The 27,045-nt window shown below is 46.0% G+C and overlaps 1 protein-coding gene across 1 annotated transcript in view; it reads right to left on the bottom strand.

Moving 5' to 3' along the window:
• Window positions 1-10,260: 10,260 nt before the first annotated feature.
• FAM107A (family with sequence similarity 107, member A) overlaps window positions 10,261-27,045 on the bottom strand; it is a 28,178-nt gene continuing 11,393 nt past the window's right edge. Inside the window, exons 2-4 of the mRNA XM_006892281.1 lie at window positions 13,729-13,903; window positions 10,894-11,050; window positions 10,261-10,368 (exon numbers count right to left, since the gene is read on the bottom strand). Coding sequence (XP_006892343.1) covers window positions 10,261-10,368; window positions 10,894-11,050; window positions 13,729-13,903 — 440 coding nt within the window. The remainder of the gene's footprint in view (window positions 10,369-10,893; window positions 11,051-13,728; window positions 13,904-27,045) is intronic.

Genomic DNA, 27,045 nt, shown 5'->3' with positions numbered 1-27,045 from the left:
ACCCCCAATACCCTAGTCACTGAATCAATCCACCTCATAGAGGGTCTTCCTCTCCTGCACTGTCCCTCCACCCTCCCAAGCATGAAGTCCTTCTCCAAGGACTGATCCCTCCTTGCAACATGTCCAAAGTATATCAGACAAAGCTTCAGAATCCTTGCCTCCATGGAGGAGCCTGGTTTAACCCTCTTTAGGATGAACCTGTTTGTTTTCTTAACAGTCTATGGTATATTCAATACTCTTCTCCAGCACCACAGCTGAAAGGCATCAATTCTGCTTCTATCCTCCCTAGTCATTGTCCAGCTCTCTGATGTATAACAAGTGATTGTAAAGACTGTGGCCTGTATCAGGTGCACATTAGTCTCCAGAGTGACACCATTGCTCTTCAGTACTTTGGAGAGGTCCTTAACAGCAAACTTTACCATCACAATGCATCTTGTAATTTCCTTGCTGCTGGTGCTAAGAGTGTTGACTGTGGAGCCCAGCAAACTAAAGCTGTGAACAATCTCAATCTCTTCACCATCCATCCTGATGCTGCCAAGTAGCCTCGTGGTGAGAATTTTTGTTTTCTTTTTTTAAATTTTTTTTTATTTTTGTGTGAGTGTACCATCAAATCAGATCTGACTGATACAGGAGGAGATTGTTCCTCCTTTTCCCGGCAGAGCATCTGGTGGATTCGAACCATCTGCCTCTGGAATTGTAGTTGCAGCTCCTTGCCACTAGGCCACCAGAGCTCCCCTTTGTTTTCTTGATAGTGAACCTCAATCCTTATTGAAGGCTGCAGTCTTTGATCTTTTGCAGCAAGAGCTTCAGATCCTCCTCAGTTTCAGCAAGAAGGGTTGTGTCATCTGCATAAGGCAGATTGTTGATGAATCTTCCTCTAATCCTGATGCCACACTTCTCATACAGCCCAGCCTCTGGATAATCTGTTCTGCATATAAGTTGAAAAGTTATGAAGATAGGACACATCTCTAGTGTATACCCTTCCCAATTTTGAATCATGCAGTGTTTCCTTGCTCTGTTCTGATGACTGCCTCCTGGTCCAAGTATAGGTTTCACATTAGCACAATCAAGTGTTTTGGAATTCCCATTCTTCTCAGTCAGCCACAGTTTGTTGTGAAACTCTAATAGAGCTACATTTTTGTAGAAAATCCCCTTAGACAGACTTCACAGCACCAATCCAATCTCTCTAGAACCTCATCAGTGTTTATTATTTGCTGCTCTGTTGAACGTTGCCATGGTTGCTAGGACGAGAAGATATATCATAGTTGTTTTGATTTGCATTACTGTGATAGCTAGAGATTTTGAACATTTCTTCACGTGTTTGCTTGCTATCTGAAAGTCTTCTTTGGTGAAGTGTCTATTCATATCCTGTGCTCATTCTATGATTGGGTTATTTACCTTTTTTCTTGTTGCAGCGTAATCAATAAATTTTAGATATGAGTCCCTTATCAGATATGTCATTACCAAATATTTTCCCCCAGTCTATGGCTTTTCTTTTTACCCTGTTCTAGAAGTTTTTTTTGATGTGCATAGGAATTTGACTTTTAGAAGGTATTCAGCTATTTTGTTCTCTCCTGGTTGTAGTTTTTTCAGGATGCTTGGAAGATTGTTCATATAGTGGATTAGGGTTTTTAGAGTTCTTCCAAGCTTTTGTCTAATAAAATTTATAGTATGTGGTTTTACACCCAAGTCTTTGATCCACTTTGAGTTGGTTTTTGTGGTGTGAGGTGTGTGGGTCTTGCTTGAGTTTTCTACAGTTTTTCAGTTTTGCCAGCAGCTTTTGTTAAAAAGGCTGTCATTTCACCATTTAACGAATTTAATCTCCTCATCAAAAATCAGTTGAGCATAGATAGATGAGCTGATTTCTGGGTTCTCAGTTCTATTCCATTGATCTATGTGTCTGTCACTGTAGCTGTACCACGCTGTCTTGGCCACCATTGCTGTGTAGTAGGATTTGATATCAGGAAGTGTGATTCCTTCTACCTCATTTCTCTTTTTCAGGAGTGCTTTACATAGTAGAATAAAAAGACTAGGTGATTTGGGGCACTCAGAGTTGGTGTGAGAAGGTGTGGGATGATGCCTCTCCCCAAAATGAGCACTGGGAGAAAGGCTGAACGTCTTGAGGTGGGCGGCCAAGGGGGAAGGGTGAATGCAAGACAAACTTAGGGGCTAAGAGGAACCAGTGTGTGGAAATGGGGAGCAGAGTCAGTGAGAGGTGTGTGAGGAGGGAGCTTTGAAGGGAAAGAGAAAGTCAAAGAATCAACTTTCCTTGCCTGCTGGTGTATTGTCTGCCAAACACTTCATATTTATCACCTCAGCCCTTTCACAATCACAAGACTGGAAGGGCAGGAAAGCACTTTATCACGTGAGGGCCAACAGCAATGAGAAATACCAAGGTCGCCCAGCTGGGTTCTGGCAGAGCTGGTTCACCCACACGCCCCAAAGTCTGAAGTCAAACTGATGAGGTAGCCAGGGCTCTGGATAGCCTTTCGGTGTCACCCATAAGACCTCCCTGAGGAGGAGAGAGAGGGGGAAGAAGGAAGTGGCCCTTGGGAATGGCTGGGGCCTGGGCTAAGTGCTTCCTGCTGCCTCTTGCGTCCTCCATGCACTTATTAGAGGCTCCACTCTGACTCCTCTCCCTCCTGCGTGTTTCTGGAACTTTCTGGACAGAAGGCAGGGAGGAGGACCCTGTGAACTGTTGCTTTTTCTCAAAGCCAGGGGTGGGATGGTATGGATTCTTGCCAGTTCATATACACTGTGTTTCACACTAGTCTACATTGTGTTTCTTTCTTTTTTAAATTTCTTTCCCTCTTTTTTCTTGTTGCGTACCATTGAATTGGATCCAACCAGCACAGGAGGAGATTGCCCCTCCTTCTCCAGTGGAGTGTCTGGTGGATTAGAACCGTGTGCTTTCTTGCCACCAGGCCACCAGAGCCTAGTGTTTCATACAGTCATTCTCATGTATTATTTTTGATAAAATTAATCACCATTGCACTTTGCCGATTACCCTGCCTTTTAACCTGAATCCTTCACATTTCCTCCCCCCCCAAACTGTGCCCCTACTCATTCTCATCACTCTGTTCCCCCCGCCTCTTCCCTCCTTGAGCTCCATATGCACGTCTTACTAGTTATCCTTCTATTCTTTTTTTTTTAATTTTATTTTTATTTTATTATGTGTGTGTGTGTGTGTGTGTACCGTCAAATCAGATCTGACTGGTACAGGAGGAGATTGCCCCTCCTTCCCCAGCAGAGCATCTGGTGAATTTGAACCATGCACCTCTGGGATTGCAGTGCAGCTTCTTGCCACTAGGCCACCAGAGCTCCCCATATCCTTCTATTCTTACAATAGTCTTATGCAGATTTGTCCTTATGAGACTCACTTAGTTTGCTCAGCATAATGCATTCCAGTCTCTCCCAGGTTATGAAGTATTTTTCAAAATCATTGCTCCTGAGTACTGCATCATATTCCATTGTGTGAATGTGCCACAATTTCTCAATCCATTCAGTTGTGGTTGGATTTTTGGGCTGTTTCTGTGTTCTTGTCATGTGAGCATGCTATGAACATTGATCTATAAATTATCCTCCAGATTTCTTGGCACAACTTGGTGAATGCCTGCAGGACAGCATCTGCTTGTTGAAATATGTCAATCAGTATGCTATCAGTTCCTGGGGCCTTGTTTTCTGCCAATTCTTTCAGAGCAGCTTGAACGTCTTTCTTCATCACCATGGGCTGTTGTCCATATGTTGTTTCATGAAATTCTTCTATATCAGCCAATTTCTTTTAGTACAATGACTCTGTATACTCCTTCCATTTTCTTTTAATACTTCCTGGATCATTTAATATTCTGCCCAAAGTATCCTTTCAACTCGAGCCTTGAATTTGTTCTTTAATTCTTCAGCTTAAGAAATACTGAGCAAGTTTGGCCCTTGTGATTTTCCGACTGCAGCTCTTTTCACATGTCATTAATAATAATTTACTTTGTCTTTCTGTGCTGCCCTTTGAAATCTTCTGTTCAGCTCCTAATTTCTTCCCTTTGCTTTGGCTTTTTGGCACTTAAGTAGAATATTCAGAGTCTCGTCTGACATCCTTCTTGATCTTTTCTTTCTTCTCTGTCTTTGTAATGACTTTTTTTGCAATCTTCTTGGATGGTATTCCTGATATCCTCCCACAGTTCAACTGGTTTTTACTCATTGGTGTTCAGTGCCTCAAACCTTTTCCTGAGATGGTTTTGGAATTTGAGTGGGATAGACTTAAGGTCAAATTCTGGTTCTTGTGGATTTGATTTAATTTTCTTTAACTTCATCTTGAACTTGTAAGAGGTTGTAATTTCCCCATTTGATAGGTTTTATTTCCTTGCTGAATTTCAGTTGAACATAGATAGATGGGTCCATTTCTGGGTTCTCGATTCTGTCCCAATTATCTATGTGCCTGTCATTGTATTAGTACCAAACTATTTTGGTTACTATTGCTGTGTAGTAGGTTTTGAGGTCGGGGAGTGCTATGTCTCCCACTTATTTTTGTTTTTCAGTAATGCTATGCTTATTTGGGGTCTCTTTCCTCTCCAAATAAACTTGACAATTTCCCTTTTGATCCCCTTGAAGAATGAATTTCGTATTTGTATTGAGATTTCATTGAATATGTAGATTGCTTTTAGTAGGATTGTCATTTTCACAATATTGAGTCTTTCTATCCATTAACAGGGAACATTTTTCCAGTTAGGTAGATTTTTTTTATTGTGTCTCGCAGAAATGTTCTGTAGTTTTCTTTGTACAAGTCTTTGTGTCTGTAGTTAGGTTCACTCCGAGTATCTATCTCAGTTTGTGGTTGGCTATTGTAAATGGTATTGCTTTCTTAGTTTTCTTCTCTGTGTTTTCTTTGTTATTGTAAAGGAATCCCACGGATTTTTTTTTAATATTGATCTTGTACTGATCCTGCAACCCTACTCAAATGTTCCAATGGTTCTAACAGTTTTTTGGTTGAGTTCTTGGGTTTTCTGTGTACACTATCATATCATCTGCATATAGCAATAGTTTAACCATCTCTTTGCGATCGAAATGACTTTTATTTCCTTCTCTTGTCATATTGCCCTAGCAAGTACTTCCAATACAATATTGAATAGAAGTGGTGATAGTGGGCATCCTTCTCTGGTCCCTGTTTCACAAGGAAAGTAGTTTTAGTCTTTCTCCATTGAGAGTGATATTGGCTCTTGGTTTTACATACATATTTTTCACTATGTTGAGAAAATTGCTTTCTATTCCAATTTTGCTGAGTGTCTTAATCATGAAAGGGTGTTGGATTTAACAGATGCCTTTTCTGTATTACTTGCTAAGATCATATGGTTCTTGTTATTTGCTTTGTTAATGTGGTCAATTACATTGATTGTTTTCCTTATGTTGAACCATACTTTCATACCTCTTATCAATCCTACTTGGTCATGATGAATTATTTTTTTATGTGTTTTTGGATTCTATTAGCTAGGATTTTGTTAAGGATTTTTTTTTAATCTATGCTCATTAGAGACATTGGCCTGTAGTTTTCTTTTCTGATAATATCTTTGCCTGGTTTTGGTGTTAGGGTTGTGCTTGCTTCACAGAATGTCTCTGGGAGTGTTGCTTCATTTTCTCTTTTTAATTTTTTTTTAAATAATTTAAATAGACTTGGCGCTAAATCTTCTCTGAAACTTTGATAGTGTTCTCTGCCTGTCTGTGTCAATCTGGGTAGGGCATGCGTTTCATGAAATTTATACATTTACTCTAGGTTTTAAAATTTATCAGCGCCATAATATTCTGATATTATAGATTTAATTTCCTCTGGTTCTGCTGTGATGTCACCTTTATAATTAATTAATTAATGTCTTCTTTTCTCCTTTTGTTAAGTTTGCCAATGGTATATCAATTTTATTGACTTGAAAAACCAGCTCCTGGTTTTGTTGATGCTTTCAATTTTTTTTTGTTTGTTTTCTATCTTGTTGATTTCAGCTCTTGTTCTTGTAATTTCCTTTCGTCTTGAGGCAGTGGGGTTAGGCAATGAGATGAGGTATTGTTCTTTTTCTATTTGATGAAGCTGTTCAGTTAGATCATTAATTTTACTTCTTTTTTTCATTTTTTATGTGTGTGCCTATTGCTATAAACTGGCCCCTGAGGACTGCCTTAGCTACATCCCAGAGGTTTTGGTATGTTGTATATTCATTATATTTGTTTCTAGAACATTTTAAATTTCATTTGTTATTTCTTCTATAACCCAGTCATGCTCTAGCAGGGTGTTATTTAGCTGAGGAAGACCATTTCACCATTACATGCTTTCAGAATGTTCTTGGCTGGGAACACCTGAATGTGGGTGCATTGAACCACACCCTGCAGCCTCCAGTGGCCAGTGCTGCCAGGGTCAACAATTGCAAAGACCATCCCATTTTCAGCTCTTATCACCTCTTTAACAACAACAAATTAGACACCTCAACTGTGCCCTGGGACAGACACCAATGACAGCACTAGGAGACAGAAAGGCCAGCAGGCCTGAAGATAACCCTAGTAAAGATGCCAGTATGCCAAGCACGTGCTGGAGGGCTGTGGCTCAGCAGAAGGTCTCGGCTGTGTGGCTTTTATGTTTACAGGCAGTTCTGTTTCAGAAAAGCAAGGTCCACACAGGCTTCGCTGCGTTTCCTCGCTCATCTGCAGTGAACAATTTCACAGACCTTTATTTCCCTAATCCACCTTAGTCCAGCGGCTCTGCTGCAATCTCTTTGTCATCACAGTAATACTGAGGGACGAGTGTGTCCGGACATGAGGTACACTGGCTGGGATCAAATGCTGGTCACTCTTGCTGGGAGGTGAGAATTCTAGCACTGAGACACAAGTAGCCCCATAAATGAGTAGGTGATAAATGAGTAGGTGATAAATGAGTAGGGGGATAAGGTAGGGAAGAGATGCGTAGAAAGTATGTAGAGGATGTTGAGATTTTAGAGAAGAATGCCAAGGAGGACCTATTTTAAAAGCAGCATGAAGACCAGCCTGCAGGAAGTGTGTGTGTGTGTGTGTGTGTGTGTGTGTGTGTGTGTGGTGAGCCTCGTGAATCTGTGTAGAAGAGCACCCCTGACTGGAACTGCAGGGGACAAAGGCACTAACACGTGGTACACCTGGTTACTGTAGGGACGCCAGCCTAGAGTAATGGTGAGTGAGGAGGAGGCATGCTTGGAAGTAGGCTGGAGGTGACAGGGAGCCAGACCCACATACTCTCTCTTTCTCTCACACACACTCCGCTGCAGTGAGGGCTCATCAGAGAAGTGACAAGTCCTGTCTTGGGTTCTAACAGGGCCATTTTGCTGTTCTGTTGAAAAGACACTATAGGGACCAGGGCCAGAGCTGGGGCATGGGATGGGAGGCCATGGAAGCGAGCCAGGTGAGCGGCAGGCACTTGATCTGTTTGCTCTCCAGTTTACTCCTAGTACAGTGCCAGCCTTCCAGCACCGAGGAGGTACTCAGCAGTGTTTGTGGAATCATGCACAGTTTCACTCAGTCATTCACTCACCCATTGGGCTGCCCGGACAGAACTCATTCACTGCTGACCTTCCATTGAGTTTCCAAGGCTGTAGCTTGAATGAGAGGAGATGAACAGCCTATCTTTGTCTTGTGGAGTCAATGACGAAATCAAACTGATCAAACTGTGCATTTTTTCAAATTATTTTATTACTTTTTTCTGTGTGTACTGTCAAATAGAATCTGACTGGTACAGGAGGAGATTGCCCCTCCTTCTCCAGCAGAGCATCTGGTGGGTTTGAACCACATGCCTCTGGGATTGCAGTGCAGCTTCTTGCCACTAGAGCTCCCTCAAACTGTGCATTTTGAAGTAGATTTTGGTTTAGCAGCTCAATTCCCTACTGATGACACCACCAGAGTTCCCTCCTGAATGAATTGTTGTTTGTCATCGAGTTGAAATCAACTCAAAGCTGACCTTACAGAAGATTTTCAGAGCAGGGGAGAGACTGTTGATCTTCTTCCTTTGGAACAGCTGGTGGATTTGAACCACTTGCCTCTGGGTTGGCAACACAACTTCTTACCCGCTAGGCCACCAGAGCTCCCTATGAATTAGTGGTGTCCTGCACTAATGCCGGGTATCCTGATTGGATAGGTTTCTAGCACAACCACCCACTCTAAGGGGCAGGAGGCACCGTTGGCCTTTTGTGTTATTTAGGAGTGCATTTGGCTGCAAGGAAAAGAGACCTGACCAAGAATAGCTTAAACCAAGAGAGATTTATTTTTATTTACAAAAATCAGGGAGGAGGATGGATGCTGGCATTGGTTTGGCAATTCAGTCGACATCTGTGATTCTCTTGGCCTTTCCCAATGGTAGCAAGATGACTACTATGGCTCCAGGCGTCAGATCCTCACAATCAAGGCAGAAAGAAGAGAGGGGCATAAAGGTGTTGCTGTCCATATCTTACCCTTTGTCAGAAAAGCATAAGCTTCCCCAGAGGCCCCTGTAGACGTCCTCTTAAATGTCATTGGCCACATATGATCACATGATCACCCCACATGCAAAAGAAGCTGGGAAATCGAGAATCTGGATTTCTAGTCTCTCCTGCAGAAGGTGGCTGGAGAGGAGTTGGGACTGACCAATGGGGAATGAACCAAGGATGACAAGGAGCTCGGGGTCCCTTCTGCTTTAGGGCCTTCATCTCTACCCCCTGAAGGAGTGCCTCTGGAGACCCTCAGGTGAGGTCCCAGGCACCACCTGGAGAGTCTTCGTCCATCCTGGACACTCAATTTTGCCTCATGACTTAGCAACACATACACCCCCTGTGGATGACTTCTTCAGGGAAGTGGTAGTCTTTACGTAAGGAACATGCAGTTTTAGCATTACCCTCACCTGGCTGGCATTTAAAGCAGCTTTATCACATGCTCACCAAGACAGTGACACTAGAAGCCTTTTAGAACTTGACTTACACACATACACACACACACACACACATCCCACTTCTATATTTATACCTCTGCGCTGGTGCCTCCCATGAGAAAAGCACAGCTTACCCTGTCCCCCTCATCACCCTCTTTAGGGATAAGACTAGAGGACCCCTTCTTCCTTCAGGTCCCTGCTCTGGTTCTAAGGGTGACAGTGTCCCAGTGGGACTCCTGGTAGACTGGGAGGTGACAGGAGAGGCTTGTCACACTTTGCTGGCTGGTTTACAAAATCAGGGAAGGGCTTTGACTCCTCAGAGGAAAAGAAATAGGCCTGACTGATTCTCAAAGTCTTTAAAAATGGAGCAAAAGGTTAAAATATCCAGTCTCATCTGGGAAAGGAATTTTGAGGAAGAACAGAAGGATTCTGGTGTAGGAACTAGAAACCAAGGGGAGGGGAGGGCTGAGGCACAGGCTGGGGATGGGGGCGGGGGACGTGAAGTTGGTGATGGGTTTGTTGAAGCCACAGTTGCTACTTTCAGAAGCCCATCAGAAACCATTGCATATTCATTCTTTAAGAGGCTCTAGGAGTAGGTTTTAAAAATTCTTTTTGTTTTTGGCTAGGATTGTATCATGACAATGTGGTCACCCCATTAAGGAACACAGATTGGCAATAATAGGAACATTTCTGGTGAAAACACAATCACACCATCCTCACAATTTGCTCAGGAACGGGCTTTCAGGTCTGGGGTCCTTGGGGCCACAGAGGCGAGGTGGGACAGCATATGTCTGAGGGTGAGATGTTTAGGGTGGGTACGTTCAGGGGCATGGTTTCTCATAGTTACACCCCTCCTGGGCACCCCAGCCTTGCTTCTAAGTGAACTCTTCAAACCAGAAGCCTGGAGCATTACCTGGGAGCTTGCTACACACCCCGAACTACTCTCTGACTCCTGAGCCACAAGAATGTTCCAGATGCTCTAAACTTCTGGGAGGCGGAGTGGCGCAGCCCTGACCAGCTGGGGTGACAAGGAGGTTGCAGAGAACAGAAAATGAGAGCCCGGGGTGGGAAGGCCCAGGCAGCAAGATATCAGTCAGGAAGAAAAAAAAAAAATTACTGCCAGGCTTAGAGATCCCTTTAGGGAGAGGGGTGCCTCGCTGGATGTTTCCGGGGCAGCAGCATCTTGGAGCAGGAGCAGGGCAGGTGCAGAGGAGAAACCTAGGTGATGCGGGTCCCTGGCCTCTCAGGGAGGACCAGGCCCACTGGGTGATTCGTTTCTACAGGACAAGCGCAAATACTGAAGATGTCTCAGGGCCAGGGGGGCTGCGGGGTGCAGGAGGGCCACAGGCGAGTGTGGGCCCTGGCCGGCTCTACAGCACCCTCTCCTCACTTGTCAGAGTGGCAATCCGCCGCAGGTTTTCCCTGACTTTGATGAATTCAGGGGCGTGATCCTCCTCCTTTTCCGGTTGTTTTTCCAGCTGAAGGGGAGAGAAACAAAAGTGTGAAGTGGGTGGGACAGGGTTGTGTGGGGTTTCTTATCTCAAAAGCCATAGAGTTTAGAGAAAGGATTCTTTTCTCAATGAAAAAACAGCCAAGGTTTGCTTTGCTGCCAGTCCGGGGAGGCGGGGACAGTAGTGACCAAGTTCTTCCTGTGAGGCCAGTTCACATTGTTTACTTCACTAGATGGGACTCAGATCTCCCACCTCTTGCAAGGGAATGTCACTCCGCTGTCAGGGTAGCTGGGAGACGGATTCGGGATCAGCCTGCAGCACACTGGGCTGGTGAGGGAGCAGAGGTTCAGAGACGGGAAGCCACTTGCCCAAAACCACACAACAAAGTGAGTGGCAGAGTACAGACTGGGGCTGTGGTAGACCAGGACTCCTGCTGTCCAACCTCCTCCCTTCCTTTCAGCTGTGGCCACATGCAGAGTTCTTCCCTGGGCCAGGAGACAACCAGGGGGTCTTGCGGGAGACAGGCTGGGGGCTGGGACACCTCACACCCACCTGGTTCAGCCTCTGCTGCCGCCTCAGCAGCTCCTGCTCGAAGGGACACTGCAGCCGCTTGGCCTCCAGCTCCTCCTTTTTCTTCTTGATGAGCTGGTTCCGGCGGCGGTGCTCCAGGACCCGCTGCAGTTCTGGCTTGCTGTCCAGGCCCAGACCCCTGGAGTGGGAGTGGGCGCAGCTCTTGTCAGCAGATCCCCTTAATGTCCTCCTGCCCCCCAATCTTAGGGCTGCCTTGTAGTGACACCAACGCACACTGTTATCTCACACCACCATCCCAGCAACCATCACTTCCAGGGGAGAAGGAAGGTGCCCAGGCCTTATAGCACAGCTACTGAAGGCGCAGAGCAGGGACTTGAACCCGGGCCTGTCAGGCTGCTTTATTTCTGGTGATTTTTTTTTCTTCTTTAGAATAAATGTCTGGAGTGGGATTGCTGGGCTCAGCTCTTAAACTATTTTGGATACATTTCTCTATTTCCTTGCTAGAAAGGAACTGCTACCCAGTTCATACTCTCTCAAGCGATTATCAGATGACTGCTCCCTGCCACCAGCTAACTTGGCATATGTTAGGATCTCCTGGCAAGAAAGAAGAATATCTTGTTTGTACTTGTGTTTCTTTGATCATCACTCTCACAGAACAGCCTCTGGTAAAGTATTCATCATCCCTTCTCCTTTTGTGACCTAACTATGCTTTGCTTTATGGTTTTGGAGGGAATGACATATATCAATTCGTGTGTGTTTTGTCCACACAGGCTTTTTATTTTGATTTGACATTAAAAAGCACGACTCTAAAAGACAACCGGAGAAAATGCTGATGCTATACCGCTAGTGGAAAGGAAAGCAGAAACAGGATCTGAGATGGAAACTGCTGGAAGGTTTGTCACGCAGGTGAAAAGAATGAAAATTACAACCAGCTCCAATTCCAGAGTTAGCCAGCAGAGAGCGCTGCGGAGCACTGTCATCTTCATGCCAGCTCTTGTGGGCAGTGCCTAACCAGCCACTCTCCACGCCTCACCCTCCTCTAGAGGCATCCCTACCCTGCCACGGCTTACATGTCCCTCTATATGCTTCTTTCCCCCCTTCTTAAGATATTTTGATAGTTTGACTTAAATTACTGTTTTATTATATGTGTATGTATCCACAGTCAACACTCTCGGTAACAGCAGCCAGGAAATCAAGAGACGAATTGCAATGGGAAAGTCAGCTGTGAGTGACCTCTCAAGAGTACTGAAAAACAACGACGTCAGGCTGGACACTAAGGTGCACCTGATCCAGGCTATAGTCTTCGCAATTACTTGCTATGCATCAAAGAACTGGACAGTGAATAGGGATGATGGAAGGAGAATTGATGTCTTTGAGCTGTGGTGCTGGAGAAGAGTGTTGAATATACCATGGACTGCTTGGAGAACAAACAGGTTTGTCCTGGAGAAGGTGAAGCCAGAATGCCCCTTGGAGTCAAGGATTCTGAAGCTTTGTCTGACATACTTTGGGCATGTTGCAAGGAGGGACTGATCCTTGGAGAGGGACATCATGTTTGGCAGAGTGGAGGGACAGCAAAGGAGAGGAAGACCCTCGATGAGGTGGATTGATTCTGGGACTGGAGTGATAGGAATGCGTGTGTTTGAGATGGTGAGGTTGGCACAGGATAGAACGGCGTTTAGAGCTCTTGTACATAGGGTTGCTATGAGTCGCAAGCGACTCAATGGCACAAAACAACAACAACAACATGTATACATGTATGTATGTGTGGCCTTTGAGTTGTGATTTTGGAGACAAGTACTGAATATCCCATGCACTGCCAAGAGAACAAGTCTGTCTTGGAGAAAGTGTGACCAGGGTGCTCTTTGAAGCAAGGACAGTGGAGCTTTGTCTCACATATTTTGGGTATGTTGTTAGTCTTTGCAGAAGGACATCATATTGGAGGGTCAGCGTGGATGGGTTGACATGGTGACTGTAACAGTGAGCTCATGCACATTGGAGATGATGAGGCTGGCACAGGAGAAGGCCAGGTGCAGTAATGTTGTTCACAGGGCTGTTATGAATCGCAGTCAAATCAGTGTAGAACAACATATGCCTTCTGAGTCCACGTTTCTCAACAGACCCTCAGGGCATGCCCCTAGAGAAGCTGTCTCATTCCAAGTACTCACAGTCTACTTTTAGAATTGCACCCCTCTCCCCAAGTACTGGTCATACCTTATGTCTTTCAGTGGTCATGCCTCCCTCTCGGCCCCGCCTCACAGTCCACCTTGTGTACATACCTCCCAATCAGCACCCCAGAGACACGGAGATAAGTGTGCCTCCTGTCCATTCGCACACACTGTTCCGTCCTCTGGCGACTGGCCTCCCCCTGCCACCCCCTGTCCCCCTCCTGATCCCTACCTGACTGACTCATGCCACCTTCCAGCCTTAACTGAGGCATCACCCCACCCACGTGCCTCCCCTGGGGCCACAGTCCCATTTAGATGCCATCAAAGCATCTTTTAGTTATGGCTCTGTTCCCTCTATAAGGATAGGAGCTGGGCTCCACTTTTTCTTGCAATTCCCAGCCAGAACACAGGCACATAGTAGGTGTTCAGGTAGTGTACATGGAGGACAGGCATTAAGTAGGGGGTGGTGAGTGGGAGATGAGTGGGAGAGCATGCTTTCTGGGGCACTCTGTTCCCCAAAGGCCCCCTGAGGACTGGACCTCCAGTCTACACAACGGAGCACCCAAGCATCTTCAGCTACCAGGGCTGCCTTCTATTGAGGGGTGCCTCCTGGAACCCCAGCAGGGCTGAGGAGAGGCTGGCCAGGCGCCCCCCCGCCCCATTCCCCCGCCCAGGCTCAGGCTCCACCCACCTCCTATGGTTCATGAGCAGCTCTCGGTGCAGCTCCTGGTGGCTCCGGGACGCCTTCACCGGGTTCAGAAGCTTCTTGGGCTTGATGAGCTCAGGGTTCCACTCCCTGTACTCCGGCCGGGCCATCAGGCCCCCGATGTCCGCCCGCTCTCTCTGGATCTCCGAGTACATGGAGGCTGTGGTGACATGAAGGCAGAGGTGGGGTGGTCAGAGCTGGACTCAGAATGTCCTGCCTGTTCCTATGGGGCTCTGCTACCGACAGAATTCCTGAGCCTTGGTTTCCTCATCTGTAAAATGGAAACGAGAATTGAATCTATGTAACGATTGTGAATAATACTGTAAAATGTTTGGAGTGGCCTAGTGGATAAGGTGTAGTGCAGTGTCAACTCATAGGTAGGCAGTTCAAATCTACTAGCTGTCTGTGGGGAAAAGGTGGGCAGTCTATTCCTGGGCAGTTTCTGACTTCTGAAAACCAGTGGGAGGGTCAGTGATGAGCCGGTTCTGACTGGATGTGAATGAGTTGTTGTTTTGTTGTATAGAGGTAAAGTGATGCTAGATCACAGAATATGGGTTGATTTATGTATACAGTTTGAGTCTACTTTTTCAAATAAATATTTCCCTCTACGTATTGGAAACAGGCGTGGCATTCACTTCCTAAACAACTTTCCTCTGGAAACTCTATGAACCTTGATTAATATCAATAGTTGTAGAGGGGTTTCAGGCCTTTTGTTCATAGGGTTGCTATGAGTCGTGCTCGACTTGAAGGCAATCAACAACAACAACATACTAGAAAAGAATTAGAAGTGGAGTAAGGCAGTGGTTAAGTGCTGGGCTGATAATAGAAAAGTCAGTGGTTTGAATCCACCAATCATTTGACGGAATAGAAAGCTGTGACCATCTGCTTTCATAATAACTACAACCTAATTTACAGAAACTCTGTCCTATAAGGTCACTATGCTTTGCAGTCCACTTGAGGGCAATGGGTTTGGTTCTGAATACAAGAAATTATGTTCAAGTTTCAGTTTTAAAAATGAGCTTATTGAGAAAAAGAAGAACGATGTGGACTTGTTAAGGAAAATATGAATCAATGCAGTGATAAGGAGAAGGAATCCTTCTTTGTTATCTAGCTCTTCTATCCATAATTCCAATTCCCTCATTGAAGTCTCTGGCTTCTCCCCGATCAAAGAGACGAGAGTCTCTAATTACAAAAGGATGGTTGCCATCTTTCATGCAGATGTCTGGCTGCTTCTCAATGACCTCACTTCCGCCATAGCAGCTTGAAATCTGCCAAGTTTCCTGAAATTCAGGCAGAAATGTTCCTTCCTTTCCAAGCTGTCTCTAAATGCCCTTGAAATGCCCAATGAATAAGAACACTGTTGTTATTTTGGTCAGGTGCCATTGAATAAACTATGACTCATAATGGCCCGATGAACAGATCAGAACTTTGTCCCACAGCCCATGCTCAAGCCTGGTGTTGCAGGCACTGGGTTGATCCCTCACTGAGGGTCTTCCTCTTGTTCCCTGATCCTTTACCTTCTGCAGCATGATGTCTCTTTCTAAGGATGGGGCCCTCCTGACAATACACCCAAAGTATATGAGACAGTTCACCTTCCTGGCCTTTAAGGGACACCCTGGTCACACTTTCTCCAAGACAGATTTGTTTGTTCTTTTGGCGGTTCCTGGTATAGTCAATATTCTCTGCCAATACCACAATTCAAAGGCATCAATTGAGAAAGAGTAAGAGTGAGAGAAAAAGTCTTTTTGAAAGAAAGATAGTCTCAAGCAGGTAGATGCAATTTAGCGGCTTCTAGTAATTACCATGACAACACAGGCATTGGCTCTGGCCCTTTTTTGAGTCCAGCTTGCCTGAGGCTGAGTCCCTCCAATGCTTCAGGTCCTAGCAATGCCTGCAATGCACTGTTGTTGTTGTTATGTGCCATCGAGTTGCTTACGACTCATAGCGACACTATGTACAACAGCCCTAAACCCTGCTCTATCCTGTACCAATTGCACTGCCTCTGACACACCCATCCCAATTACCCCAGTCACTGAATCAATCCACCTCATAGAGGGTCATCCCCTCCTACACCGTCCCTCCACCCTCCCAAGCATGATGTCCCTCTCCAAGGACCTGTTCCTCCTTACAACATGCCCAAAGTATGTCAGATGAAGCCCCAGAATCCTTGCCTCCAAGGAGCAGCCTGGTTTAACCCTCTCCAGGATGAATCTGTTTGTTTTCTTAGCAGTCCATAGTACACTCAATACTCTTTTCCAGCACCACAGCTCAAAGGCATCAATTCTCCTTCTATCGTCCTTGGTCATTGTCTAACTCTCTGACGCATAACAAGTGATTGCAAAGACCACAGCCTGTATCAGACGCACCTTAGTCTCCAGAGTGCTTTGCACTAGGTACACAATAAATATTTGTTGTTAATTGATAATAGAGGCCTTGTGGTTTTACAGAAGAGGAAACCAAGACTATATAAATCTCCTCTTTGTTTTAGTTTTCTTTTTAGATGTAGGCATATTCTTATTTAGCAGCACCTGGAGGTTGCAAATGTTTAATATGCCCAGCAGCTAAGTGAAAGGTTAGACTTTCAAGTCCATTCAGAGGTATTTCAGAAGAAAGCCTTGTAAATTTACTTCCCCAAGCTCAGTAATTAAAAATCCTATGGAGTAGTCAGGGATCTCTCCTAAATACTGAAGAGCAATGATGTCAGTCTGAAGACTAAAGTGCGCCTGATTTCTAGTCATTTGCTATGTATCTGAGAGATAGACAACAGTTAAGGATGACAGAAGAATTATTGATGCCTTTGAGTTGTGGAGTTGGAGAAGAGTACTGAATATCCCATGGACTACCCAAAGAACAGTCAGGTATCGTTTGGAAAAGGTGCAGCCAGAGTTCTCCTTGGAGGCAAAGATGGAAGCTTCATCTCACACTCCGGGCATGTTGCTAGGAGAGGCTATCCAACAACAGCAACACGGAGCACAGTTCTATTCCAAAACACAAGGGGCTGTCACATGCTGGAATTGCCTCAATGTTGACTGAAGAACAAAGTCAAACGTGCTTTCCTTAGTTGATGAGATGGAGGTGTCTAGAAGACAATGAAGTAGAACACACTGATTAAAACTGGAGTGCCAAGATACTATTTTTGGTTTTGCTTTAATTTTTTTTACTGCTTGCTTTCATTACCAACTTGAAAAAAACCACACTGCAAGCCCCCAAAATGTAAACTCACTTGCTGTTGTGTCAGAACCCACTCATAGCTGACCCTTTACTGGATGTCTGAGACTGTGAATCTAATGGGAGGAGAATGGCCATCTTTCTCCAGAGGAACTGCAGGGGGATTTGAACTGGCAGAGAGGCATGTCCTTAGGGTGGGCAATGCAGCCCTTATACAAGAACCCACCTGAGCATTCATTACTAAGTCCTAGCAATTAATATTTTTTAAAGAAAATTTTTATTTTATACTGATTTACTTACAAAGTTTGTATACATCGTTTTTCACACGGATCTTTCCCATTTCCTTTACTCACCCATCCCATCACCCATCAAATGGTGAGACCCTATGATTACCCCTCTACCCATCCTCACCCTTCTGCTCCTCCCCTTTCCCCCTTAGATCCCCATACGTGTTTTACTAGTTATCTTTCTATTTCTACAATAATGGTTATATACAGTACTTGTCCTTATGGGACTAAGTTAGTTCACTTAATCGCAAGAACATGGAAACAGCCCCAACGTCCAACTACAAGAAAATGGATTGAGACATTAAAGTCCTATAAATTCTTTTTTATTTTATTAGAGTGTGTGTGTGTGTGTGTGTGTGTGTGTGTGCGCGCGCGCGCTGTCAAATTGTATCTGACTGGTACAGGAGGCTCTTGCCCCTCTTTCTCCAGCAGAGAATCTGGTGGATTCGAACCACATACCTCTGCGACTGCAGTGCAGCTCCTTGCCACTAGGCTACCAGGGCTTCCTTAGTCCTATCAATTCTTATCTGAGTAATTCTCAGCTACACTCTTCTTTCCTTTAACCTCAGCTCTCATCCTAGCCAGGCCATCATCACCTCACATTTAAAGAACTGTCACAGCTCCTTGCCTATTCACCCCATCACAGATTTCTTTATGCTCCCAACCCATCCTTCCAGAGCGACACAGTTTTCACAAGTCATACAGTCTTTGAATAAATTCCATATGGTAGTAGATGCAAGGATTCCTGGTGGTAGCAGGTCGAGAACTGGGCTGCTAAACTGGTTCTGCACTGCTAGCTGCTCCATGGAGAGATAGACGTGGCAGTCTGCTTCAGTAAGACATAAGATTAAAGGCTTTGGAAAGCCCCTGGGCAGCTCTCTGTGCTACAGGGCACTATGAGACAGACTGACTTGATGGCAGAGGCTGTGTGGTTCAGTGGTAGCACTTGGCTGGTAACCAGAAGTCAGACCCTCGCCCACCAGCAGCTGTGCAGGAGAAAGATGTGATACTCTGCTTCTGTAAGGACCCACAGCCATGGAAAGACTTTGGGGGCAGGATGACTATGTCCTGCAGGGCTGCTGTGAGTCAGAATCAATTTGATGACAAGAGAGTTTTGGTGACAGACTCTGGGTACTTGGAGGTAAACGAAACACGCTGGGCTCCCTCCCTCCCAGCCTTGATACTTGACTAGCGAGGCCGACCAGGAACAGGCACACAAACCCATCAAAACAAGCAGTTACAAATGGTGACAAATGTTAGGAAGGAAGCAAGTGGGTGGTGGCAGAGCAGAGCAGGAGGCGCCACCATCAGCAAGCTAGGGGCGGGGAGATGGCTCTCCGTGGAGGTGACATTTAATGTAAGATCTGACAGTGGAGAAGGAGCAGAAGGGAAGCTGTGGAGGGCAGAGGAACAGCACGCATGACTCATGCACTTTGAACAAGCTTGGTCTGTTCAGGGGACACAGAAGCACAGTGTGGCCGGAGGAGTGTGAGCCACAGGAAGAGGATTTGGAGTGGCAGGGATGGTGGGACGGGTTTAAGCCCAGAGGGAGATGCTTTATGAGTTGAGATATATATATAAAACGTATGGGTTCACGTATTGTGATTTGATTTTGAAAAGGTCATTAGAGCAGCTCTGTGGAGGAAAAACTATCAGCAGGTTTGAGGGCACTCTTTATGTGGCTTTAGTTCCTTCTACTTCACCGGATGTCTGTCTGTAACAGTGGTCAAAGCATTTGGCTGCTGACTAAGAGGTTGGTGGTTCAAGTCCACCAGTGGCTCTGCAGGAGGATGAAGCAGTCTGTAAAGATTGATAGCCTTAGAAAGCTAAAATCAGTTATGCTCTGTCTCACTGACTCAAAAAGGACACAATGCTAAACAACAACAACGAAACAAAAAAGAGCTAGGAGCACACCTTTGAGGCAGGGCTGGATGCTGACTGGATTTGGGGTCCAATCAGTCTGCATCAGGACCTACAGAGTTTACAGGACCCAGTGCAAAATGAAAACACAGGGTTCATTGTTTCAAAGTTAAGGATTGATTTCAAGACACAGACAGCAGAGCATTAAACCAAGAATGGTTTCTTCTGTGTGCAGGACTTCCCGGGCTGGGCGGTACTGCCGTGTGGAGCCTGGACCCAGGGCAGCCTGGCCGACTGATCAGGTGCAGTTTCTCAGCCAAGCCACCACCCGCCACAGCCATCAAGCCAATCCTGACGAATACTGACTCTCCATTGCGGTTCGGCGGCTGTAAATCATAATGTTAGGACACTGCTCATCTCCCTCCTGCAGACACTGGTGGATTTGAACTTCAGAGATGCACAGTCTTTGAGGTGACAGTGCAAATTGCTTACAAACTGCAGCCCCAGAGCTTCCCTATAAACCATGTCCCTAGAGCTCCCCTCCAGACTGCACCCCCAGGACTCCCCTACAGTCTACACCTCCCAAACTCCCCTACAGACTATACCCCTAGAGCTCCCCTGTCCTAAGGGATCCCTGTGAACTGCGATTGACTCTGGTTGGGCTTGGTCCATCTGTTCTGATACACAGCTGGCTACCTATTTATGTGTGGACAACTTTGCAAGGGTCTGGAAACAGAGGCTGTTCAACAAGGGGGAAGTAGACCTAGGAAACCCAGGGTCTCCTCCTCAGGTGGGCAGAGGTCAGGGGTTGGTTCCCAGTGTAGTTTTGGCCAGGGCTCTGAGGGAGCAGATGTATCCTGAGACCCAAGAGTCGCGCATCCAGGAAATGGGTGCGATGGGACAGAGAGGTGAGGTGAGCATCAGGCAGGGGATCTTTGAAAAAGACATATTAACACCCAGAGAAAGAGCTGAGGGAGGAGAGCGGTGTGATTACAGAACACCAGGTGCCTAGAGAATATTCTCTTCTGGTTGTCAGAAAAATGCAACCTGTGCATCTCAGCCTGGACTGCACGTTGGAGTCTTTAGAGGAAGCTTCATAAAGGCTGATGTCTTACGGAGCTTTTTGGTAGCCTAGTGGTAAGGAGTTGTACTGGCAATCCAAAGGCACGTGGTTCAAATCCACCAGCTGCTCTGAGGGAAACTTAACTGCTTCTAAACAACAACAGATTCCACCCCAGGAACTCTGATTCTCTGCAAAGCTTCTCAGATGATACCAACTAAATTTGAATCCCAGGGGGTTTTTCTTTTTTTTAATCAACACACCTTGGGTTGGGTGATTTTGGTTGGCTGTGGATGGCTGGTTATTGCAAGTAGATCTGTTTTAGGGCCCGGTTCTAGCTTCTCAGATGATACCAACTAAATTTGAATCCCAGGGGGTTTTTCTTTTTTTAAATCAACACACCTTGGGTTGGGTGATTTTGGTTGGCTGTGGATGGCTGGTTATTGCAAGTAGATCTGTTTTAGGGCCCGGTTCTAAGCGCCTCTGTGTCTGCTAATCACAATACTATGAAGATGAGGTGACCCGGATTGGAATGTGTGGGGTCCCAGGTAGAGGCAAATACTAGGTGACAGCTGATGGAATGTCTTGAGTGACACGATGACAAGTCATTCCCGTGTAAACATTGAGACTGAGGGAGGGACTGGACTGGTCTTTCAGGTTGAAGGCGGACTTTGCTTCAGCCCTGGTCCTGCTGATGAACCAGGGGCTGTGACTCTTCCCTGGACGTCAGCTCCATGCTGGTTGAAGCTCAGTCAAAAGGATCATTAACTGTTTACCAGGTTGCAAATATTAGAAGGCAGCTTTACGGAGCCTCGCCCCTCAGGTTCAAAAAAGCAATGGGGCCAGAGAGAAGGAAGTGGCACTAATGGAGACTTCGGGTCTCACCTCATTCTAAGAATTGCCATGGAACCCCAAGTTGACTTATGCCTTTCTGTACCCCGTTTCCCTCTCGCCTTTCCTAGTGGTTCCAGTTCTATCTTTGATGGCATCGATGATTACAAATGACCCCTGGAATGGTACAGCAAAATGATTAAAGCAGAAGTTTCAAAGAAGAATGGGCTTGAATCACGGCAGCACATTCATAGTTGTGTGACCTGTGGCAAGTAGCTTACCCGCTCTGAGCCCCTGTACAGTAGAGATACCAGCAGTAGTCACTCTTGGTGCTGCGTGAAATGGGGAGATGGATAAATGTGTACGGTGTTCTTAGTTCAGCATCTCTCAGGGTGACTCAACAGGGACAAACTGTAATTCTCACTGTCTCCTGGGGACCTGGTGTTGAACACAAATAACACAGGGCTTCCTGCTCACCTTGACCTGGATCGCTGGCAGGTAACTGTCCTGGAAGGCAGCCAACATTATGATTTTAGTATCCCATTTGGTAGATGAGAAAACTGAGGCGGAGGGGGTAAAGCTACTCATTCTAGGATACAGAGACAAAAGAGCAAAGCGAGAACCTCGAGTCTCAAGTCCAGTGATCTTTCCATCACTCCTCTGGCTTCCAGAGGCAAAGTGTCTTCCAGCTGGCAATGCAAGCCCACACTCCTTCACTCTCTCTGGATACGTAAGAAATCCCAATGAAGAAGATGTACTATGAGCCCGTTTTATCAATGAGAACATGGAGACCTTGTAATCAGATCCGAATAAATTCCATTGCTGTCGAGTTGCGTCCAGCTTACAGTGGCCTTCCATTGGGTTTCTAAGGTTGTGAGTCGTTTTACAAGGAGACTAATCATCCTTCTCTTGTGGAGCAGCTGGTGGGTTTGAACTGCTAACCTTCTGATTAGCAGCCTTAAAAGTGTGCACTACACTATTAGAGTTCCTAGTAACCAAAGGACAATAAGAGATACAGACTCTCACTGGGCAGCGCCAGCCTGAGCCCTGTCGCCCCGGCCTGCCTGTCTGACTTGGGCATCTCTTAGTTTACGAAAGGACCAGCAGGCGGCGTCCTTCCTCAGAAGGAGTGGTCTGTGTTCTCATTTCTCTGCCTTCCCTTTCTCACCCCGGCTCTGTTCAGGCGGATGATCCAAAACAGGCCCAAGACTTTGTCAGTTCAACTTTTCATGGGGTGAAGGGTCGGAGAAGAGACATTTAAAAGAACCACTTGGCAAATGAAAAAAGAGACATTGAGTAAAAGTGACAAGCGTGGTCTCTGGATTTCTTGAACCTTCTGGCCTTTTCCCTCTCAATGAGCAGAGTGTTCATTACACTGGCCAGAGACCAAAGGGCAGCCCTCAGCAGCCAGTGACTGATGCCCAGAAGCATCGCCTCAGAGCAGCTCGTCCGTGTAGATGCAACCTCCCTACCCCTTGGGAAAGAGAAGTCAAGGCAAAGTTGCTGGCATTTTGCTTTGCATCAGCTGTAATCACTTGCTTTGTGAAGTGAAGGTCTGGGTGGATGTCCAGGGCTTTGAATCAATTCTACAGCAAGGCCTGGGGCTAGCCATGGGGCTTGACCCAAGAGGTTTCTTAAAAAGGCCAGTGGGAAGCATTGTATGTTTGTGAGGGAACAAGGCTCCCACTGGCCCACTGTTCCACGTGGCCATCCGTGGGGAGGATCCAGGCAGGTACTTAAATTGACAGAGTTCTCAGAACCCAAGCCACCCACGGACTCAGGTGCCGGGGCTACTTTGCAGCCAGGCTATGACCTGGGCCTGGGACCTGTCCAAAGAGTGACATATCTAATGCTAGCACTCTTCTTCTGGCCAAATCTCAGACTCGCTGAAGCCAAATTCATCAGAGAACAAGGCAGTTAACAGGCACTGAACATGTGTCATTTCTGTGCTAAACACACCACTGCCGTATCTCACAAAATTATTGTTAAGAAACTGAGGAGACAAGGACTTTGTCCTTTGGCAGATAGAGAAGCTCAGAGCCAACCCCCTACATCACTGCTGGGGAGCTGATCCCAACTCCAGGACACAGGGAACTACCCCACTGGGCTCCTCAGCCTTTATTGGTCTCCCACAGAACAGCTGGTAGGTTTGAACTGCTGATCTTTCGGTTAGCAGCTGAACACTTAACTGCTGTCCCAGCAGGCTCAGAGAGGTCATCTAATTTCCCTAGAGCACACAGCCAGTTAATGAAGGTGCTGGAGTCTCATTTTGCCCTCCATCTGATGCTACGGTCCATGTTCTTTCAGTTTGCCATTCTGTACTCAAAGCATTAAAAGCCCTAACTGTGGGGTGTTGTGTCCAGGTGCGAGCATGTGATGCATAAATTAAAATTCACAAGCAGATGTAAAGACAACAATCAGCAAGTAGTTGTATGTGGGAGCTCCCCTTCTTTCTCTCCTATCCTTTTCCCAAACCTAGGGGTTCCAGGAGGCACCCTTTTTTATTTCACAGAGGTGAGGATAAAGTCCAGATGCTAAAACTCAGCCCTGGTCCCGACAGCCCTCGGCTCTCCCTGCCTCCCATCTCCCGAAACAGCCCCCAGCCCAACAGGTGAAACAGAAAATCCATGGTCTTACTTCACAGGTCGACTGGAGGTGCTGGGACAGGAACTGGGAGCAAGGTTCTAGAAGGTTCCTGGGTCCACCGGGAAGTCCTAGACTAGCAAAAACGGCCGCCTCTAATGGGCGGTTTTTAAACCCCTGGGGATCCGAGGCAGCTGCAATGTGCCAACAAGTGAGGTGGCTTTGCATTCCTGTTTATTCTGGTATCAATAAAAAGGAACTGTTGCTATAGTAACCAGTATTTCACTTGGTGCGCGGCCACTTCCACGATGCGGAACATCGTGTCCCAGCCACTCGCTTGAAGGGCACCAGTAAATACCTATTCTGTCAGAGTGGGGAGGGTGACAGACAATATGGCAAGCTTTGTTCTGAGCAAGGAGGCTGACGTAGAGGCATTTCCTTTGTTTCTACTGGGAGGTCTAGGCCAGAGTGGATTCCAACACTTCCCCAGAGGAAGAGGAAGCCATGCTTCCTGCTGTAATGCTGAACTCTTCAGGAGAAAGGATTCTTGGGGTACAATGTGTGTGTGTGAGACTGGGGAGAACAGGGAGGGGAACCACCCAGCATTGCATCAGTTCTTGGAAAACCAGTTGCCATCAAGTCATTTCTGACTCATGGTAACCCCATGTGTGTCAGAACAGAACTGAGCTCCAAGGGATTTTCATTGGTTGATTTTTTTAAAAAAGATTGCAGAAAACAACAAATGCTGGCGAGGTTGTGGAGAAACTGGAACCGTTATTCACTGTTGGTGGAAGTGTAAAATGGTACAACCACTGTGGAAGGCGGTATGGCGCTTTCTCAAAAAGTTGCAAATAGAGATACCATTTGACCCAGCAATTTCACTACTAGGAATATACTCCAAAGAGACCATAACTGACATCCAAGCAGATATATGCACACCCATGTTTATCGTGGCTTTGTTCACAATAGCAAGGAGTTGGAAACAACCTAAGTGCCCATCAACAAACGAATGGATAGAGAAACAGTGGTATATTGACACAATGGAATACTATACTGCATTGAAAAACAAGGAACTCATGAAATATTATTCAAAATCGGTGACCCTGGAGGACATTATGCTAAGTGAAATATTTCAGTCACAAAAGGACAAATACTGCACGGTGTCACTGTTGTAAAACAGGACTGACATCGGGGTTGGGGAGAGATTGAGAAAAGCTAGATAAATTATGTATATTGCATTGAAACAGATGAGGGAGAGAACAGTTTAAAAGTGATATATGATGGTATTATGGTTATCACGAGAGTCCAGAATTAAGATTGCATAGTGGAGTGTACTCGGGGTGGGGGTGGGGAGGTGTGGGGGATTGTATACCAATGAAGGAATTTTTCTTCTACTTTTCATAGAGAGGAGCAAACTGGGGTGGGGAGGGGTGGGCAGGGAGAAAAGTACAACAGTGAATGAATGGAAATCCAAAATCTCTGTAAATGTTCATTAAAATTAATAAAATTAAATATAAAAAAGAAAAAAAAAGATTGCCAGGCCTTTCTTCTGAGGTGCCTCTATGACTCTGACTTTACAATGAGCAATTGGCCACATTACCTGCTTGCCTCTCCCTGGGATGCACATCTAGTCAATTCTGATTTAGCGACTGTCTCCTTTTCCTCCTGCAGAGCAGAGGGTGAGCTGGCCCTGCCCAGTTTTCAGTTAGCAGCTGAACATTTAGCCACTGAGCAAGCAGGGGTCCTCAGCCACCCACTAAAATGTGACGAAGCCATGCATGCTACTTACTGGACACCCTCCACACCTCTTGAGCTTTCACAGCACGTTGTCCAGGACAGCGCATGGCAGAGGGGAAGGTGACCCTGCTTGGGGCCCAGCAGATGGCCTGCCAGCCCGGGCTCTGCCACCAGCTCTCTGCAGGGCCTCTAGTGACCACTCAACACCTGTGAGACCTGGCCTCTGTCGTCAAGTGTGGAGAGTAACAGGGATTTTGAGAAATGACATCAATAGCAAATGGCAAATGCTCAGCAAATATGACCTTTTTCTGCAGCGAGGACTGGACTCCACATTTGCTGTGCATGGAGCCCTGTGCCCGGCTGACTCTGGATTCCATACACACTGGCTCCCTGAAAGAATGTGTGCTTGTAAAAATAGTGAGTGTAGCTGCCTCCGGCTGTCTTGGGTGTTTCAGATAATGGAGGCATTATCCTAATTTTAGTTCAGCTTTCACTTGGCAATGTGGAGTGTTTTCTAGCTTTTAGCATTATCCTTACTTCCCTAGTGAGGCAACTGGTATCTACTTGGCCCTTGCCACAATCTTATTTTCTCATGACAGTCTTGGTGGGTTGGAAGGAAGTGAGGCCCAGGGTATATACCAGACAGATGGGGCATTAAGAGTGCCATTTTGGGTCTCTTGAGCTGTATTATTAATTCATTCAGAACACATGTGTTGAGTACCTACTATGTCTCCTGGCCCTGTTCCAAGGATTGCGTCTACAGCATGAATGACACAGGTTTATGCTTGCTCTCAAGGGACTACATTCCAGGAATCAGAGTTAATAAAGGGACAAATGGGGAAGCATCAGCCTTTGCTGCATGCTATGACAGGTAGACTGTGCAAGGTGAAAGGGAGGGCCAGAGAGCAGAGGAAGGTAACCCTGCAGAGATGGCGTTTTCAGGAGGTCTGGATGGTGACAAAGAGCCAGCTATGTGAAGCCCATTAACACTGGACAGTAGCCCAGGGAAAAGAAACAGTTGAGGTGGAGGCCCGGGAGTGGGAATGAGCTTTGTATGACCAGGAATCACGGAAGTGTACCTGGCTTGGCTATGAGCTACCCAAATTTTCACATGTGTATACACACACACAGAGTCACTGAGAGTCAGAGGTAGGATAAACTAACAGCCAACTGCAGAGGCGACTCCGAGAGCTTCAACGAGCATTATTAAAAGACTCGATGACAGTCTCAGAGTTGAGAGTGAAGGAGAATCGGGCAGGGGTTCCTCAAGGTTGGACACTATTTTACATCAGGAGTTGGGACTCCCTCTACTTCTTATACTTGTATAAGAATTCTATACTTGTCTTGTACAAATCCTATCAGATGTGAGGACAGGGGTCTCATCTTACCCTGTTAGTACTCTCCTCCCAATTCCAGAGTAATTAACAAATGTTGACCTGAAGACAGCAAAGCTTGTGGACATCCCTGAGCCTGATCCACACCCTCCTGTTCCCTCTGTGTTAACTGTGTGTGTTATAAGTGACCAACAACATTCTTGTCTCAAGCCACCTCCTATCAGTAAGAAGTTATACTACACATCATAATGGGACACAGTCAATAAACACATCTATCCATTGACCTGAAAAGATGTCCACCACAGACTTAGGGAAAAAGCAAATTACAAAATCACAAGTCCTAGGATTCCTTTTTCTCAACATTAAAAAGTTAGAGGAGTTCTGGGAGAGTCATAGGTTAGGTGCTAGGCTGTTAACTCAAAGGCCACAGTAGGAATTCATC

Source organism: Elephantulus edwardii, unplaced genomic scaffold (genome assembly GCF_000299155.1).
Source record: "Elephantulus edwardii isolate Elephantulus edwardi_28Jun2011 unplaced genomic scaffold, EleEdw1.0 scaffold00113, whole genome shotgun sequence".
NCBI lineage: Eukaryota > Metazoa > Chordata > Mammalia > Macroscelidea > Macroscelididae > Elephantulus > Elephantulus edwardii.
This window is presented reverse-complemented; position numbering and strand designations above follow the sequence as displayed.